The 16,522-nt window shown below is 41.5% G+C and overlaps 1 protein-coding gene across 1 annotated transcript in view; it reads right to left on the reverse strand.

Annotated features, from left to right (window-relative positions):
* LOC119904136 (FERM, ARHGEF and pleckstrin domain-containing protein 1-like) overlaps positions 1-16,522 on the reverse strand; it is a 59,015-nt gene that overhangs the window by 39,655 nt on the left and 2,838 nt on the right. Inside the window, 1 exon segment of the mRNA XM_038720578.1 lies at positions 15,793-15,999. Within this exon segment, the coding sequence (XP_038576506.1) occupies positions 15,793-15,972 (180 nt within the window). The 5' untranslated portion in view covers positions 15,973-15,999.

The raw sequence follows: 16,522 nt of genomic DNA on the forward strand, positions 1-16,522 counted from the left end.
AAATGCCATGTTTATGGATAATATGTCCAAGGGGAAGTAGATACAAGGAAAACAAAATGGGTCCTAAGACCGACCCCTGAGGCACACCATATTTAACTGGACAGAACGAAGAGACATAGTTGTTTACAGACACGCAAAACTTCCTATTTGACAGGTAGGATGAAAACCATTCTAAGGCCGTACCAGAGATCCCCACCCAGTGCCTCAGTCTGTCTAACATGATGTTGTGATCAATGGTGTCAAAAGCAGCGCTAAGATCCAGGAGTACCAGGACTGAGCACATGCCTTCATCAGAAGACATTAAAAGGTCATTGGTGACTTTAAGCAGGGCAGTCTCAGTGCTGTGGTACTTCCTGAAACCAGATTGAAACTTTTCAAATATTTTGTTATTTTCCAGTACAGTGAGCAGCTGTTTGGACACAATTCTTTCTAGAATCTTTGCAATAAACGGCAGTTTTGAAATTGGTCTAAAATTATGTGGGAGGGAGGGATCTAAACAAGGTTTCTTTAAAAGTGGGTTCACGCAAGCAGTTTTAAAATAATCAGGGACACAACCAGTAGACAGGGAGCTGTTGAAAACAGAGATCAAATGGGGCCCAACAGAATCCATTACTTTCAGTAAAAACTTTGTAGGTATTACATCAAGTGGGCTGGAGGACACTCTCATTTGTGATACTGTTTTTAAAAGCTCAGACAAGTTGATGGGATAAAACTGGTTAAAACTCTCTTGTTGCTGGTGAGGAACCTCTGAGTAAGAGGCCGCGGGGGTTATAGAGGCGCTGATTGACACCACCTTATTGGTAAAATAAGATAAAAACAATTCACACTCATCATTACTTCCAGCTGAGGCACAAGGAGGGGTTGGGTTTACCAGCTGATCCACAGTCTTAAACAGAAACCTGGGATTGTGTTTATGTGTAGTAATGAGTTCAGAAAAATAGTGTGTTCTCGCATCCTTAACCATGTTATTGTAGTTATTTAATAAATCCTTTAGACTGAGGTAATGGACTTGGAGACTGGATTTTTTTCCATCTGCGCTCTGCTTTCCTGCATTCCCTTTTTAGTCTGCGAATGCTGTCATTTATCCAGGGTTGCTTACTAGCTTTAGACGTAGGCCTAACCTTTAGAGGAGCAGTAATATTTAGTGACGACAAGCAGATATGATTGAAGTGATGGACCAGATTGTTGGTGTTGGAATCAGACAGGTGTTTGCTTTTGCTCTGAAAGAATGCATAAAACTTTGAAACGCTTTGTTCATTAAAGATGCGAGAACACACGGAGCTTAGTGAGGCGGCATGAGTAACAGGCTAATCGCAGCTAAAAACAATACATCTGTGGTCATATATGGTCATGTCCACTAATTCCACAGAGGAAATGCTGACACCCAGGGTAAAAACCAAGTCCAGTGTATGACCACGGTTATGGGTTTGCCCTTTGACATGTTGTTTGAAGTTAAATGAAGAGGCCATATTTAAAAAGTCAGTTGCATTAACATTGGTTAATGTTGATTGGGTCATCAACATGAATATTAAAATCGCCACAAAGAACAATTCTGTCATAATTTAAAACCAGAGTGGATAAAAATTCAGGAAGTTCTGATAAAAATCCTCCAGGCGGTTTTGGGGGGCGATAAATTATAACAAATATGATAGGTTGCAGCCCTCCAAGTTTAAGAGTGAGAACTTCAAAGGAGTTAAATTCATCACAGCGTACTTGATGACATTTTAAATATTTCCTATTCACACTCACTAGCCTAACTCTTATCAGTCACTGTATTTTTGTAAAAACTATTTCAAATAACTCGCTAGTTTTTTACTCTGTTGTGTTTTGGATGCTGCGTTTGTGTGCTTACATGTCGTTTGTTTGATGATGTTTGTTCACTAATTGTAACTACTGAAGTTCCTCTCGATAATCCGACCGATATATAAACTTGACTCTGTGTCTTAGATTTAGGCTTAGAAAAGTATTTTACTTCAGTACATATTTAAATATTGTCAGGCTTGTTGTCACACCTTCTACAGCACTGCAAAAACATTCCCTACTATTCAGGCTAACGTGCTCGCGGACAGCAGACGCTGTGCATTCTGCTATAATTCAGCAGAATAGGACTGGTTACCATGGCAATGCGCGTTCATAGTTTTAGCAACAAACTCTGTTTGCCATCTAGAAACTCAATAAAACATAATCTAGCTTCACCAAAACATGGAATAAAGTTGTGTGTTTTTGTACAGTGTTTTAATCAGTGGGGTGGATCTGCCAGGCCAAGGATGTCTGGTACCTACATTGGCCCCCAGAAACACTCAGCTCAGGCGGCAACTACCGTTTTTCAACCTAATTATTGTCTCATCTGCGGTCTGATAAATAGGAAATTCATCAACCAGATATTTTCCAAGATAGATTAAAGCTGTCATATGCCACACAACAGCAAGAGGATGAGGCAATGCAGGCTCAAAGCACTGGGTTTATAAACATAACTTAGGTTACAGTGGCTCACAAGCCCCTCAGCAGGCTTCTGGGAAGATGGCCAATCAGAAGGAAGGGGGCTATTAGGGAGATGGGCCTTAAAGTAACAGGAGCTACAATGGCTTGTTTCAGACAACAGATGAAATGAGGGCCTGCACAAGATAAATGTGTGGGTTCTTTTACTCCAAATCATGCAAACTACTCTAGTGGAATCCCAGAATAAAAATATAGAGCAGAAAATCAATGACGGATCAATGAACAGTGCCTAATTCTATTGCTACTATGGCAAAACTAATTGCCCCCCAGGGACAAATAAAGGTCTTAATATAATTGAACAACACATGTAAGGATATGTCTTGTTTTACTATAAACAGTAAAATATTCTAATTAGGGGTGTAACGGTACATGTATTCATACCAGACTGTTTCGGTGCAGGACTTTCGGAACGGTGCACGTGCACGGAATGCAATCTTTAACGTTAAATATTAGGCTCGTTTTGTGTGGAACATACGTAAATTCCGAGTTTCCACACGGACATATTAAGTGGCGGACCAAATCTCCGCCTACGGCGCTACAGAAGCAGCGCGCTTTAGAGCTTGAAAACCCACCCTTAAGGTGTTCTGTTTGGGAACACTTCGGTGACATACAACAACGGACAAGCTGATAAGACGAAAGCAGTGGGCCGACATTTCACAGTAATGATAGGGTAGGTTTCTGGCAACACGTCAAACTTGCTAACTCACTAATGCTATCCTACGAAGGAGAACGTCACTGCAACACGGGCAAAAAACAAAAAAGAGCACAGTGAAAACGACTTTTGGCATTTAAACAGACTTTAGAAAAGTTTTTTTTATCTGAGCAAGCCTTCAAGCTGGGATTGATACTGCTCATAGACGGAATAAAACAAGAAGAATGCTACATTGTAATCCATATTATTATATAGTTTATTATATTTTATTAGCTATATGTGGTATTGAGAATATTTTATTTAGTGGAGGACTTGGTAGTAGTTTGCAGCAGTATTTTATTAGTATAGTAGTATATTTATTATTATTTTTTATTTTATATAATTTATTTATTATGTTTAATTTGAAAGTTTGTTGAAAAAATTGTAAACTAATTTGGTTCGTAATAAACCAGCAGCAATGTTTGCATTTTTTCCCCTTACTGTACCAAAAATAACTGAACCGTGACTCCAAAACTGAGGTACATACTGAACTGTGTACCGTTACACCCCTAATTCTAATTCTAATAGAAGTACATACTAATCATTAGGTTCAGTCAAGTTTGCACTCATCCTGCTTAAACTTCAAGTGGCAGAAGCTGGATGTTTCAAAGATTTATGCATTGCTTTTGGCTATCTACAGTATTTTTGTGCAAGATTGCTAACTTCTTTTCTCGCACTCTGCAACATGTACCTGAGTCAAGTCGGTGGGAAACTGGGGCAAATCCTGTGCAATCAGCCTATCATGGCTAGAAGGTTACTGGCTATTGTCATAATAAAGACACTAAAAATCAGCATCACACCGATTTGCAATCCTCCTTCAAGCATCTTCTAGCATGTCAGTATTCTTAGCTAGCCACCAGACAATTCCCACTGTTGCTCCTCTCCTGTGTCTCATCCTCCACGACCCAATTACATTTCAGGATGTGAGGGAGAAAGATAGCTGTATGTGGGAAAACAACCACCAACCCCTGGCCTCATCCCACTGCGGGATTTCAATTTCATGCCATCAGAGAAAGGCGACCAAGGGTTCAGAGTTCATGTGAGGAAAGTATTAGAGTATTTTCTGGCAGTGCAAGAGTGATGCAAAGCACAGGGATGCCATGGTCACATTACTGAACACTTTAAATGTTTTCCAGCTTCACTGTGTATCATTCCCCGGTGGAAAATCTGGAAAAGGCTCTCATCTGCATTTGTGAGCCTTCAAAACCACAGCATCTGGCTGTACAGTAGCACATAAATCTTCCATTTATATTTTTATCGGGACACAAAGCATATGACCCCCTCCCCCAAAAATCCTTGCCACCCCAAACACAATGCCATCTTTCAGGGAAACTGGGTCAATCAGCAGTGAAACCAAGATGAGCTAATAAACCCCCCCCCCCAAACTTATTGTCTGTCATATTTTAGTTCAAGGGATTTGAATACAAAAAAAGCAACTCACACACGTATCCACAGCACACAGCAAGGTAGGCTGCGTCTCCTGAATATGTTAGTCATAATTGGTGTGCAGCAGCGTATCCCCATTCTAGTGCACTACACTCACATTAATGCTCTGCATGAAGACCACCTCCCCTCCCTCCCCTCCCCTGCACATATCAGTGGAAGACAGAACTCTGCAGCACGGCAGCCAGTTCAGACGCTCCTTATCCACCTCTATGTGTAGCCATGGTAACCCACGCACTGAGCAGCGTGATTCCATGTGGCCTTTCAAATGATGAACTTGTGTAGTGTTGAAATTTATAGCCATGTATGTTCACAGAGAGAGCATCATCCAAACCACCACCTCAGAGGGAGGACATCGTGCAGCTCAAAGGTCACGGCGGCCAAGCCAACAAGGGGCTTTCCAGAGGGTGCAGAGGGTGATGATAAACGACAATTCCCTTCCGTGGCAGGAGGCCACTGAGAATAACAGACAGAAGAGAGAATAATAACAGATTAAAGTGGGCTGAAGCAATACTACTGGGACAGCAGTCTTTAGAACAGTGACAAGAAATGTTTCCATTTTAAGTTGCCCAAAGTCGAACAAATGTAACATGTTAGAAGAACAGACAGCAGTGACAAACATCAGATGCCCAGATACTCCTAATTCCCAGCCTCCTCCGATTGTCTCCCCAGTCAGGCTGCAAACACTTTCTTGGGTAACATGGGAGATAAAATCAGATAGGAGGTATTTATCTGTACACTGTCCTTCCTTTCATTCACAACTCTCTGGAAAGGCAAGCTTACTCTAAGGGGGGGTGGGGCTCCTTTTAAAAATGAATTCTCCACACAGAGTCTCAAAGTACAAACCTTGAGCTGAATCCTACAGACACAGCACAGTTAATCTAAATAGATCTTACCGTTACTCGTGCATGACTCGTATTAGAGAATCGGGTGTGACAGTAATGGGTTTAGAAAACTCACTGACATGGTGTAAAAGGTTGGAGAGAGTTGGATTGGTTGCTTTTGGCTGCATAGCCACTGCCCCATTCTACCGAATGTTCTAACAGTCAATCAAATTCCATTTGTATTCATACTCAGCCAATGACAGCTCATCAGGCAATATTGGTGCCAAATCATCCGCTGTGCCCAAATTATTCAAACCCCACCTCCGTCAGTTCTACCCCCTAAAGCGCCATGAGGCTGGGGGAAGCAGACCGTGTCCCCACCACTGCTCCAATTTTAACAGGATTTAGCACACTGCTTCGAGACTAGACTGTCTTCCTCCCTCTTAGCTCTGCCTTCCTTTACAGTTGACATGTTGTTTTTTATAAAACATGAAACATGAGACACTGAGAACTTTTGGTGGTCTGCTATGTGCACGAATAATATGTGGCTTGAATCTCAATTACGCTGACCTGTCTCACGGTGCAGAGGCAATGTTGCAGAATACAGAATTCCTGAGAAAGATTCACATGCTGTACATGTGAGCTTAAATTGTATAGCTACAGTTTGACTGATTGACTGTAATGCTGCCGGTTAGTGTCTATGCAGATAAGCATGTGTTCAGATTACTACAAGACTTCTACTTTCAAGATGAATACTTTCTTTAATCTTAAAAAAATGTAATAAAATAAAATTGTACGAATAGTTTAGAAATAGTTAACCCCTTGTAAAGTGTTTTGTAGAGATTAAACAATCAAGAGGCTTTAGAGGCACATTTTGTTACATTTGGACAGAGCCAGGCTATCTGTTTCCCCCTGTTTAAAGTCTTTATACTAAGCTAACCGGCTACTGGCTGTAGCATCATATTTACCGTACCAACATGAGATCAATTTATTGTTTGGTCAATAAAATATTAGAAAATGGTGAAAAATGCCCAGCATAATTTCCTGAAGTCCAAGGTTATGCCGTCAAAACAGCTTTTATGTTTGACTAACAGTCCAAAACCAAACGACCATCACAAGACAAAGAAAACACGTGCAACCAATCATCTGTCAAGTACATTTAGACATTTTCTAAGTGTAAAAATATTTTTGGGTGGGTAGACAATATAATATCTGTAGATTTTGTCAGCATATAGCGAAATTTATCCTATATCTTGATGTGCATGTGTGGGACCATGCCCTGTACTCCTCCCACATTCCTTGTCCAAACAAAAGAAATTGTGAGCGACATCTCAAACCTTAAAACATAAATCAAAATGAAGAAAACTATTGATTATTTTTTCATCAAGAAAAATAGTGTGGTCTCCATGCCACCTGCCCCCATGCCTGAAAGGCCCATGCCTAGACAGTGCTTTTGCTGTCGGAGAAGCCCTCCACGCAACGTTTCAGTGCCAGGCAGTGGCAAACTGAAGCAATAAGGAGCTAGGAATGATAATAAAATTTAGCACAGTTTATAATATAGCCAAAGAAGACCTAACTTGCAAATCCCAGAACATTGTTATGAAAAACAACAGGCAAAAATGTAAACCCCCACCTACAGCAACGACTGTGCCTGTGCTCAGTTCATTGGGGTGATCGCTACCTGTCTGTGATTCGACGTAGCCTGCATATCATTCACAATTGATGGAGACACAGACAATGTGCATGGAAACTGTCAAAAAAAGGTGCACTTAAAATGCATTCCTGGGTGCACCTAAATGATGTGCTGGTGCATCTTATCGAAAAAGTTAGGCGCATCAGTGCCACCACTGTAAAAAGTTAGTCTGGAGTCCTGAAATGACAAGATGGAATTACAGAATTACAAAATAGTAGGCGATTAATGTTTTGACGATTCAGCTCTGTTTGCATCAGTGTTAGATCCTTTTTGTCTACCATAATAAACTTACACTAAAACTGACACTTCATACTCACCTGCAGTACACATTGTATACTAATGTCAAATTGAATAAGTACTCTGATCAGTATGTAGAGCATTAGCTAATCCAATTAATTAAGTAACTGGTATTCAGATCTATGCTGAAAATGTAGCTATTTATGCATCTCTCTGTGCACATGGACATGAATCCACATCCACAGGTGGCAGCAGAGCAGAAACATCCCAGCTCTTCCTCTACACTGTTGGCCAGTCATTCAATGAACAGCCATACTTAAGCTAATGAAGACAGAGCTGAAAGAAACACTTCATAGTGTTTCTAAGTCAGGACCTTATTGCGATTCAGCTGACAACAAGGCAAATTGGAGCTGTAATTGCTTCCCATCACAATGAATGGCTGACAGCATATGGAGGATAGAGTAATGAGCAGTGGGATGATGTTAAGCCCTGTGGACTTGGTTTGAGAGGCTTGCTCTAAAGCTTGCAGGCCTGTCCATTTGTGACATAGCCCCCTTTAGCCTGGGTGGTCTCTGCTACCCTGGATTCTCTGTGCCGTTTCTGGCTGTGAACATGCATTCGTTGTGGGAATGAGGAAAATAAAAAATAAAAAAAGGCTCCTCAAGCATCACATGCCTTTTATGTGACCCAAAATAGGTTGAACGTTGCTAATAACAGACATAGGAATCTAGAGAATCTAGTCAGTAGCAGATGGTGATTTCATCTCAAATTTCACTCACAGCACGCCTCTGTATCTGCTCTGTTGTGACAAATGTTAGAAATGGTAGTGATAAACCATGGATCCAGCCATGGGAATGATGCATTGAGATCATGGACAGAGTGGTCAAGTCCTCAACAAGAGATGAATTGCAGCCTGTCACATGATCGCTGTAGATAATATGATTGTGAGTGGGTCAACCTCAGACATGCGTCGTGCCAGAATTGGAAAAGGACTTTATAATGTATATGTATTTAAGTTCCTATAGAATCATGTTGGCTTCTGTGTTTTTTAGTATCTGTAGCCAGATCAGAGTGTTATATGTTATAATGATGGATTACTAGAGGACAGCACCCAAGTACACACACAGTTAGGAGGGGTGTCCAGAACCATGTTAATCTTTATCCACAGATTTGTAATCTGAACTCGCTGATCAAATGCTGATGCTGAGTGTATCAACACCCCCCCACATACCGCTCTGATGCTACCCACCAAGTAGATGCTGTGTTCAGAAAAAAATACTGAGAACGTTTCAGTCTATGTTCTGGTGCTAATCTTTGCTGTGGATGTAAAACAAGAACTGTCACTCTTATTTCCACAAGTCTTTGTTCAAATGCTGCCAAAATGGACACAGACATTCTCTAGATCAGCGATTCCCAAAGTGCCTGGGGGTGCGTGAGCTGCCTCAAGGGGATGCGCAACAGGAAAAATGTAATGGTGGTATACTAGTGTAATAACTACAGCAATTATTTTTTTGTGGAATTTTTCATGAAATAAAAACTTGAATTGAAAACTTTCCTTTGTAAGTTTAATTTAAAACTAAAAATGTTATTATTAATAGTTAGCTCACAGGAAATGGCTACTCACACACCTCTTTCCCCCTCTCTCTCTCTCTCTCGTCTCTCTCTCTCTCTCTCAGGGTGAGCCCCCCACGCGTACTAACAAGTCCTCCTATGGATCCTCTTTTAGTCCAAGTTATCTGTTTGTGAGGCTACACAGGGTGCGATTTATGAAAAAACAGAGGGGGGATGTTTTGAAACGTTTTGTCATGAAAATACCCCCCCAACCTCCCTCCGCACAGTTCGGCATACAGTTGAAATGTGGATTGATTGCAAAGTTTAACCATTCCAGTCTGAGAAAAGTTTAAAGTACAAGTACAGTAAAGCCATCAACACATACGCCCTGCCAGTCATCAGATACCCCGCTGGTATAATAAACTGGCCAAAGGAGGAGATAGAGGCTACTGACATCAAGACAACAAAACTCCTCACAATGCATGGAGGGTTTCACCCCAAATCCAGCACCCAGAGACTGTACACCATGCATAGCGAGGGAGGCCGAGGGCTAGTGAGTGTCAAGACCACTGTCCAGGATGAAACGACAAAGATCCAGGACTACATCAGGAAGATGGCCCCCAAAGATGAAGGGCCTAGTGAGTACCTCAGGCAGCAGAAACCCGAGGGTGAGGACAAGGAAGATGAAGAACCTTCATGGAGAGACAAGCTGCTGCACTACATGTACCACAGACAAAAAGAAGAAGTGGCTGATATCAAGAAATCCTTCCAGTGGCTGGAAAAGGCTGGACTAAAGGACAGCACAGAATCATGGCAGCACAAGAACAGGCACTCAGTACAAGATCAATAGAGGCTGGGGTCTACCACATCAGGCAGGACCCCAGGTGCAGACTGTGCAAGGATGCCCCTGAGACAGTACAGCACACAACAGCAGAGTGTAAGATGCAGGCAGGAAGTGCATACATGGAACGCCATAACCAGGTAGCTGGCATAGTGTACAGGAACATCTGCCATGTGTATGGGCTGGAAGTCCCAAGGTCCAAATGGAAGACACCTCCTAAGGTAGTTGAGAAATGATGACTAACCAACCAGACATCGTGTTGATCGACAAACAGCAGAAGGCTGCAGTGATAGATGTGGCAATCCCAAGTGACAGCAACATTAAGAAGTAGGAACACTAGAAGCTTGGGAAATACCAAGGGCTGAAAGAGGAGCTAGAAAAGATGCGGAAAGTAAGAGCAACAGTGGTGACAGTGGTAATCGGAGCACTGGGAGCTGAGACCCCCAAACTGGGAGAGTGGCTACAGCAGATTCCAAGTAAAACATCAGAGGTCTCTGTCCAGAAGACTGCAGTCCTAGGACCAGCTAAAATTCTACGCATAACCCTCAAACTCCCAGGCCTCTGGTAGAGGACCCGAGCTTGAGGATGATGACACATACCACCCCTCAAGGGAGTGAGAGGGGGATTTTTTTTATTTTTTTTGCAAACCTAGAGAGAGAGGTGGTTTGGGGGTGCAGCAACCCGGTCAAGATGTAGAAGGGGGTGCGTTGCCTAAAAAGTTTGGGAACCGCTGCTCTAGATTGTAGTTGTTGTAAGTGTTTCGAAGAGTTTTCAGATCAGTCAACCGGTGAGTCTGCAGTGATGTTCAATATCTTGCTGTAACTTGTACAGTGTGCCAACATTTTCTTTTTTTGCTCAGTGTTGGATCAAACGCCACCAAAATAATTGACAAAATATCTGTCTGGCACGTGTGATGTCACTGCCTCAACTTGTGAGGAGGTGCAGAGAAACAAGCTCTCACCAGTACCTCAGTCAGTAAGTCACCTCGTCTGAAGATACAGGGTTCAATCATCCTGCTTGGATCCCAATCATTGGTGCTTGCGGCTATATTTATTAGTTTATTTTAGTTATATTTTACTAAATATGTGAAAATCTTGACCTGCTGGTTGTGACAGATAAAAAGTCGAGATCTAGTTGTAACACTCAAGGTCAGTCTTTTTAAAAGTTTCAGTCTCATCTCGGAATTGACTGCAATTCTACCCTTCCAAGTCTTGGTCTTGTCTCAGTCTTGATACACTCTGGTCTTGGTCAGGACATGTTCTTGGTTTGGGTGGTCTTGACGACAACACAATCGAAATCACACAAGTAATTTGGATTCATCCTTAGGAAACCATAACTGTTCATCTAAACAGGTGTTCAGATATTTTCAGCCTGGACTGTAGTGGTGGACCTACGACGGCATATTAGGGCTATTGTAGAAAATAAATAAATAAATAAAATTAAGGAGCTCGGGAGGGGTTAAAATTCCAAGAAAAAACTCTTTACAAGATTAAAGTCGTAAATTTACAAGAAAAAAAAAATGTTTCTGATGTGCTTGTGTTATTAAATGCTCTGTACTCTATAAAAAGCAGCGTATGCAGATGTTAATATAATTAAAATAAGTCACATATAAGCTACTAACACCAACTGGTATTAAAATAATAAGAAAAAAAATCTCATACATGTACAACTTTAACCTCAGAGAATATCCAAGTTTTTTTCTGATTATTATCTCCATTCCGACTCGGTAACATTTATTTTATTTTATTTTTTACCTAAAATGGCCCTAACAACATAGTGTACCAGCTGAGCGTGGCTAAAAATGTGTTTTACTTGTGCCTGTGTATTAATTTGTTGTAGACTTAAATCTGTAATTAGCAAAGCAATATATTAAAAAAATCTCATATGGAAAGCAAATGAAAATGCCAAGGGATGAAGGGGTCTGTAATTAATGAACTGAAGATTTTTTCTGCACAGTAGCCTTTTAAAAAGGGCTATACCATGACTGTATTGGACAAAGTGATGGCTAGAAAGGACAGACTGCTCCACAGTGGCTCATTATAGTTAGAGAGGAAGAACCGAAGTAGCTGTGTGTGTGTGTGTGTGTGTGTGTGTGTGTGTGTGTGTGTGTGTGTGTGTGTGTGTGTGTGTGTGTGTGTGTGTGAGAGTGAGAGAGAGAGAGAGAGAGAGAGAGAGAGAGAGAGAGAGAGAGAGAGAGAGAGAGAGAGAGAGAGAGAGAGTTCTGTCTGAATTTGTAATGGTGAGCACCTGTGTTGCTAAAGTCAGTATTAAATGGGAAGTGGAACATTCCGTGTTTGTTAGTATTTTAGCTGTAAGGTTTGGCTAATGGAGCCTGATTGTTTCCTTTATTCACAGGAATGAGCATGACTATTCCCTCCGCTCTGCCTACAAATCCCATCCCCCATCTCCTAACCCCTAAATCCGTGCTATATCATCTGCAGATCGTCTACCAGCCAGCAAACATGAGTGTCAAAACATCAGCACAGACTGTCAATTTATGTTAGCCTGAGGACTGCAAGACAGACTGAGGCCTACAGTCTGGATTCCCTATTCTGCTGAACTCTGTACAAGCAAAATGAACAGAAGCATGCTGCCCATTTCACTTTGAATAGACAAATTGAATAGAAAAATAAATAACAAAAAAGGTGCAGCCAGACCATTATTTTGGCGTAAGTGTGCTTTTTAATCAATGCCTGTCTACTGTTGTCCAGGTTTGTGCAGCCAAACATCATCAGCATCAACACAAGTGTGTTCACAGCCAGAAGGCTAAGTAGGGCACAGCATGGTAAGTGACCCACGAGATGGCTCCATGGCCCCTTTTTGTTTCTCAACCATCTGATATTCTGTCCGCTGAGGTGGAAACTTACCCGTCTGAAACAGAGGAACAGGAATTTAAGCCTACAGTGTCGGTTACAGAGCGAGGATAGACGTTTTATGTTCTCTTAAAGAGAGACACGCCATGAGCCACTTTGACTATAAAATCATCTGGGATGAACTGCCACTTCTCGAACAATACTGTATGTTCCTGTTGCAAAATAAAGTACTAGATAATTGCTTGACAAATGTGTTTCGTAAGACCATGCAGTTATCTCCCTTCACTGCTTTAGAGGAGCGATAAATATCCGCAGGATCTGAGCAAAGTTGACAAATGTCTTATGTATCCTCCATCTCAGCCAGACCAAAAAAGCTGAGATTTTGGGGATATAACTAATTTAAATGAAAAGGCCTTATTGCTAAAGTTAAATTCTTGTGAGGCATCCATGCCCTCAAAGGGGACTTACCTTCATCAACTTGATATGTCTGGGGAATAATTTACCCCTTCTGTCTTAAGAAGCTTTAAGCACCCAGCAAAGAAAACAATTGTGACACTGAACTAAATGTGAAAACTTGAGCATGTTTCCCGTTTTGCTTTTTTGTTCTTTGAAAAGATGAGGAAAATGCACTCCTTGGACACATCTAGGGAAAAACAATACCAAGCCCACTGAGACTTTTATCTCAAGTGCTGACTTGAAATAGATGATATAATGTGTGTTAAATTGAGCATGAATAAAGCTTTCTGTTTGGGGGAGCCTTTGGTTACCCTCTCCGGAGCAGCATTTTAAAGCTTATTTTTGCTCAGCTCCACTGACAAAACCGGTTTCTAGCTCACCATCACCACAGCTTAACTACACTATCATGGTCCTGCTATGCCCACAAGAAGGCCAACTTAGGTGGCTGTAATCTTAATGCAGTGCTTTTTAATCTCTGTGTGTATCAAACTATATGAAACCTGACAGCAAGTGGAAACAAGACGCATACAGGCTGGGAAGACAGACTAGACCAAAGCTGCCATATACACAAATCTGACATGTATCATATCAAAAAGAATCCGTGGGGGTTCATTATTTGGAAGGAGCAGCAGTCTTAACCACTGCAATCACATGTAGGCTGGCTGGATGATATTCAATGTTGAAAGGCCAGTTTTAGCAAACTGATTGTTCTAACCTGAGAAAAGAGAAACGCTGTGTCTTAATCTGTATTCTTCCATACTTCCACTTACTCTTTTGAGTGCATACTGACACTGAGACAATGACAATTATGGCAAAATGCTGTGCAATGAGTACGCGCAAGGTGTACTCATAACAATCAAAAAGTTGGGTGATTGATCTTGGCTAAGTAGCGGAAGGGGAGGGACCACCGGCCTATTTAAAATAGTTTGAAGACGCAGTCAAATGTTGTGATCGTCATTTCAGGTAAGTGCACAACACCAGTGTTCCATTTGAGACAATGCTATCCTGTCATAATTACTACTATGCAAGTAAGTACATAGTGTACACAGACATGAGACACAGCTTAAGCCAAAAGCAAATGGAGCACATATGGTTGACGTCTGAAAAACAGTGTACTGAGTGAACTGAACAGTCCCTAGAATCTTGTCTCATAAAACAAAAACAAACAACGCTTTAATGCCTTACCTACAAAGTACACTAAAAATATGAGGGCAATCAGAGGGGAGTGTTAAGTATTAAGTAAAACACATGATAACCACTAGAAAGATTAGTAGTCATGTACAGAGAGCTCTGCCACCTGCTTTAGGAGCAACATTTACCCATACTGCATTGGTCAGAAGGACACATCCACCCTGCACTGCAAACTCACTGTCAGTAAAGCTCAGCAGTTTGGTGCCAAATCCCATAAACATTAAACAGGTCCTCTGTGGCTGCTGTTATATCTGTTTCCCTCCATCTCCACATTCCACTTTCCTCTATCTACTTATCTCGTTCTTCTCTTTCAGGCAAGACGGACTGTGGTCACAGAATGTGGGTAGTTCTTCTATTCTAAGACAAATAACAGTCTTTTCACTTACTCCACCCTGTGTTTCTGCCATTAAATCAAGGTCTAAGGACACCTTTCCAAAACACCACAAATTCAAAAGAATTCCGGGGAAACTTTGCCGTATATCTCCCCATCTATTCATTGCCTGAAAGGATAATGCTGGCGTTATTCTATATTTTGCTTTCTATCAACAAGCCCCACAAACCAACAATGCATTAGCCGATGTCTCTAGAAGACTTGGACCTGCCATCTCTGTGGCAGTCAACCCAAGCACATAGGTTCCTAATGAAAATGACAAAATTTTTAGCAAACATTACTCCCACAGAAAGAGATGGTGTATCAGCTGGGGGCTATTTATACACATTTGTGAACTAGTGAGTACTTACAGCAGCAGGACGCTGTATATGGGCTTGACTCAAAATAAAGTACAGTGCCCATGTTCACAATAATGAAGCTAAATATCTTTCTTTTATCTTGAACCTTGTGGCTCAGTGGCTCTATGCCACAGAGGAATATGCAATATTAGAGGAATAACTCACTGTCAGTTTTGTCTTTCCATTTCATTAGTAAAGTCCCATCTTAACTAATTTTAGCTCAACTTTTACATAGTCTGCAAATGGCTTAGACTAGAATGTCTAAATATAGATAATTGTGAAAGAGATAGTTAATCCTATAAATCCTGAAAGGAATTCAAATGGAAGCTCTTCTCTTTCAAAAACATAAGAACTGTATTGTTGTCTCTTTTGTGTACCTGCCTGCTTTCACTACATTATCTGAGAAAGCATGGGGATTGCCACACGTCATCAACAGAGCAATGCGGGAAAGAACTGTGAAACCCCATGGTGTCCATGGTTTCCAAAGAATATCCTGAAGGGTTGTCAGGTGTGAAAGAAAAAAATTTCTTGTAATACACGACAGCAGTAGAACAGGTTTTAGACAGCTTGCGAGAATAGGAAGCTGTGAATAAATATTACTGCAATAAACTGGAAGAAACCTGACATTGCTGAAAAGATCCATGCAGTTCCATCCATGCATTCAACAGCTTAATATCATTCAGTTGCCATGCCAACCTGTTACCAGACTACTGCTGCTATGATGAAAACGGAAATGCTTCTTGGCTACTGCACAATAATGATGAGCCCCAACCTGACGCTAGTATCAAGAATCCCGCCTGGGCAAGAAGGCTTTAACAACTCACCGAGATGTCAAAGAGCTCCTCTGTGTCGTCCAACATACGGACCCTGATGGTGACATGTCGTCCAGGGGGCATGGCAGGGGGTCTGTGCCCGGGGTCCAACGTACTGATGCCAAGGGTCTCCGGGGCTCCAAGACGCTGCACTGCTCCAGGGGCCATTGGCTCTGGGTCTGGCTCTGCCATGATGCACTGCAATGCTCACTGCCCAGCCTGCACAGAAGCCAAGAGAGGAAAGTCAGGGAGACAAACACATGCAGTCATTCACTTGCACCTGCATACATGCTGTATGAACACAAAATAATGCATTTGAGAAGCATCTGAGTGTTATGAACCATCCTCTTATAAAGCTTCAGTTGTGCAGCAGGTGAAATGTAATGAATGCATCAGGGCCCAGAGGTATAGGCTGCACAACCTTCTGTGTCACACTAACAGAGCATTTGCAAATGCAGTATTTGCACTCACTGCTAATGGCTGATAATTGTTGCCTGTGGGAGAACCAATTACAGTAAAAAGAAAAAAAGAATGTTCTTGATTTCAAGGCACAAATCAAGCAGCCCTAATTTGATTTGACAAACGAATCACAGGGGCAGAGTATAAAATCAAAGAGTCAATACAATGACAATTGATTTGGGAAGTTGGAAAAGCAAGGCATTAGGGCCCATGACATTGAAACAGTTTGCTTAAAGTAATAGATAACGTTGAAATAAATGCCAGTGTCAATCCTTGTGGTGAG

Source organism: Micropterus salmoides, unplaced genomic scaffold (assembly GCF_014851395.1).
Source record: "Micropterus salmoides isolate LMB-PRFRI ecotype aquatic unplaced genomic scaffold, ASM1485139v1 Ms_hic_scaffold_15, whole genome shotgun sequence".
NCBI classification, from domain to species: domain Eukaryota; kingdom Metazoa; phylum Chordata; class Actinopteri; order Centrarchiformes; family Centrarchidae; genus Micropterus; species Micropterus salmoides.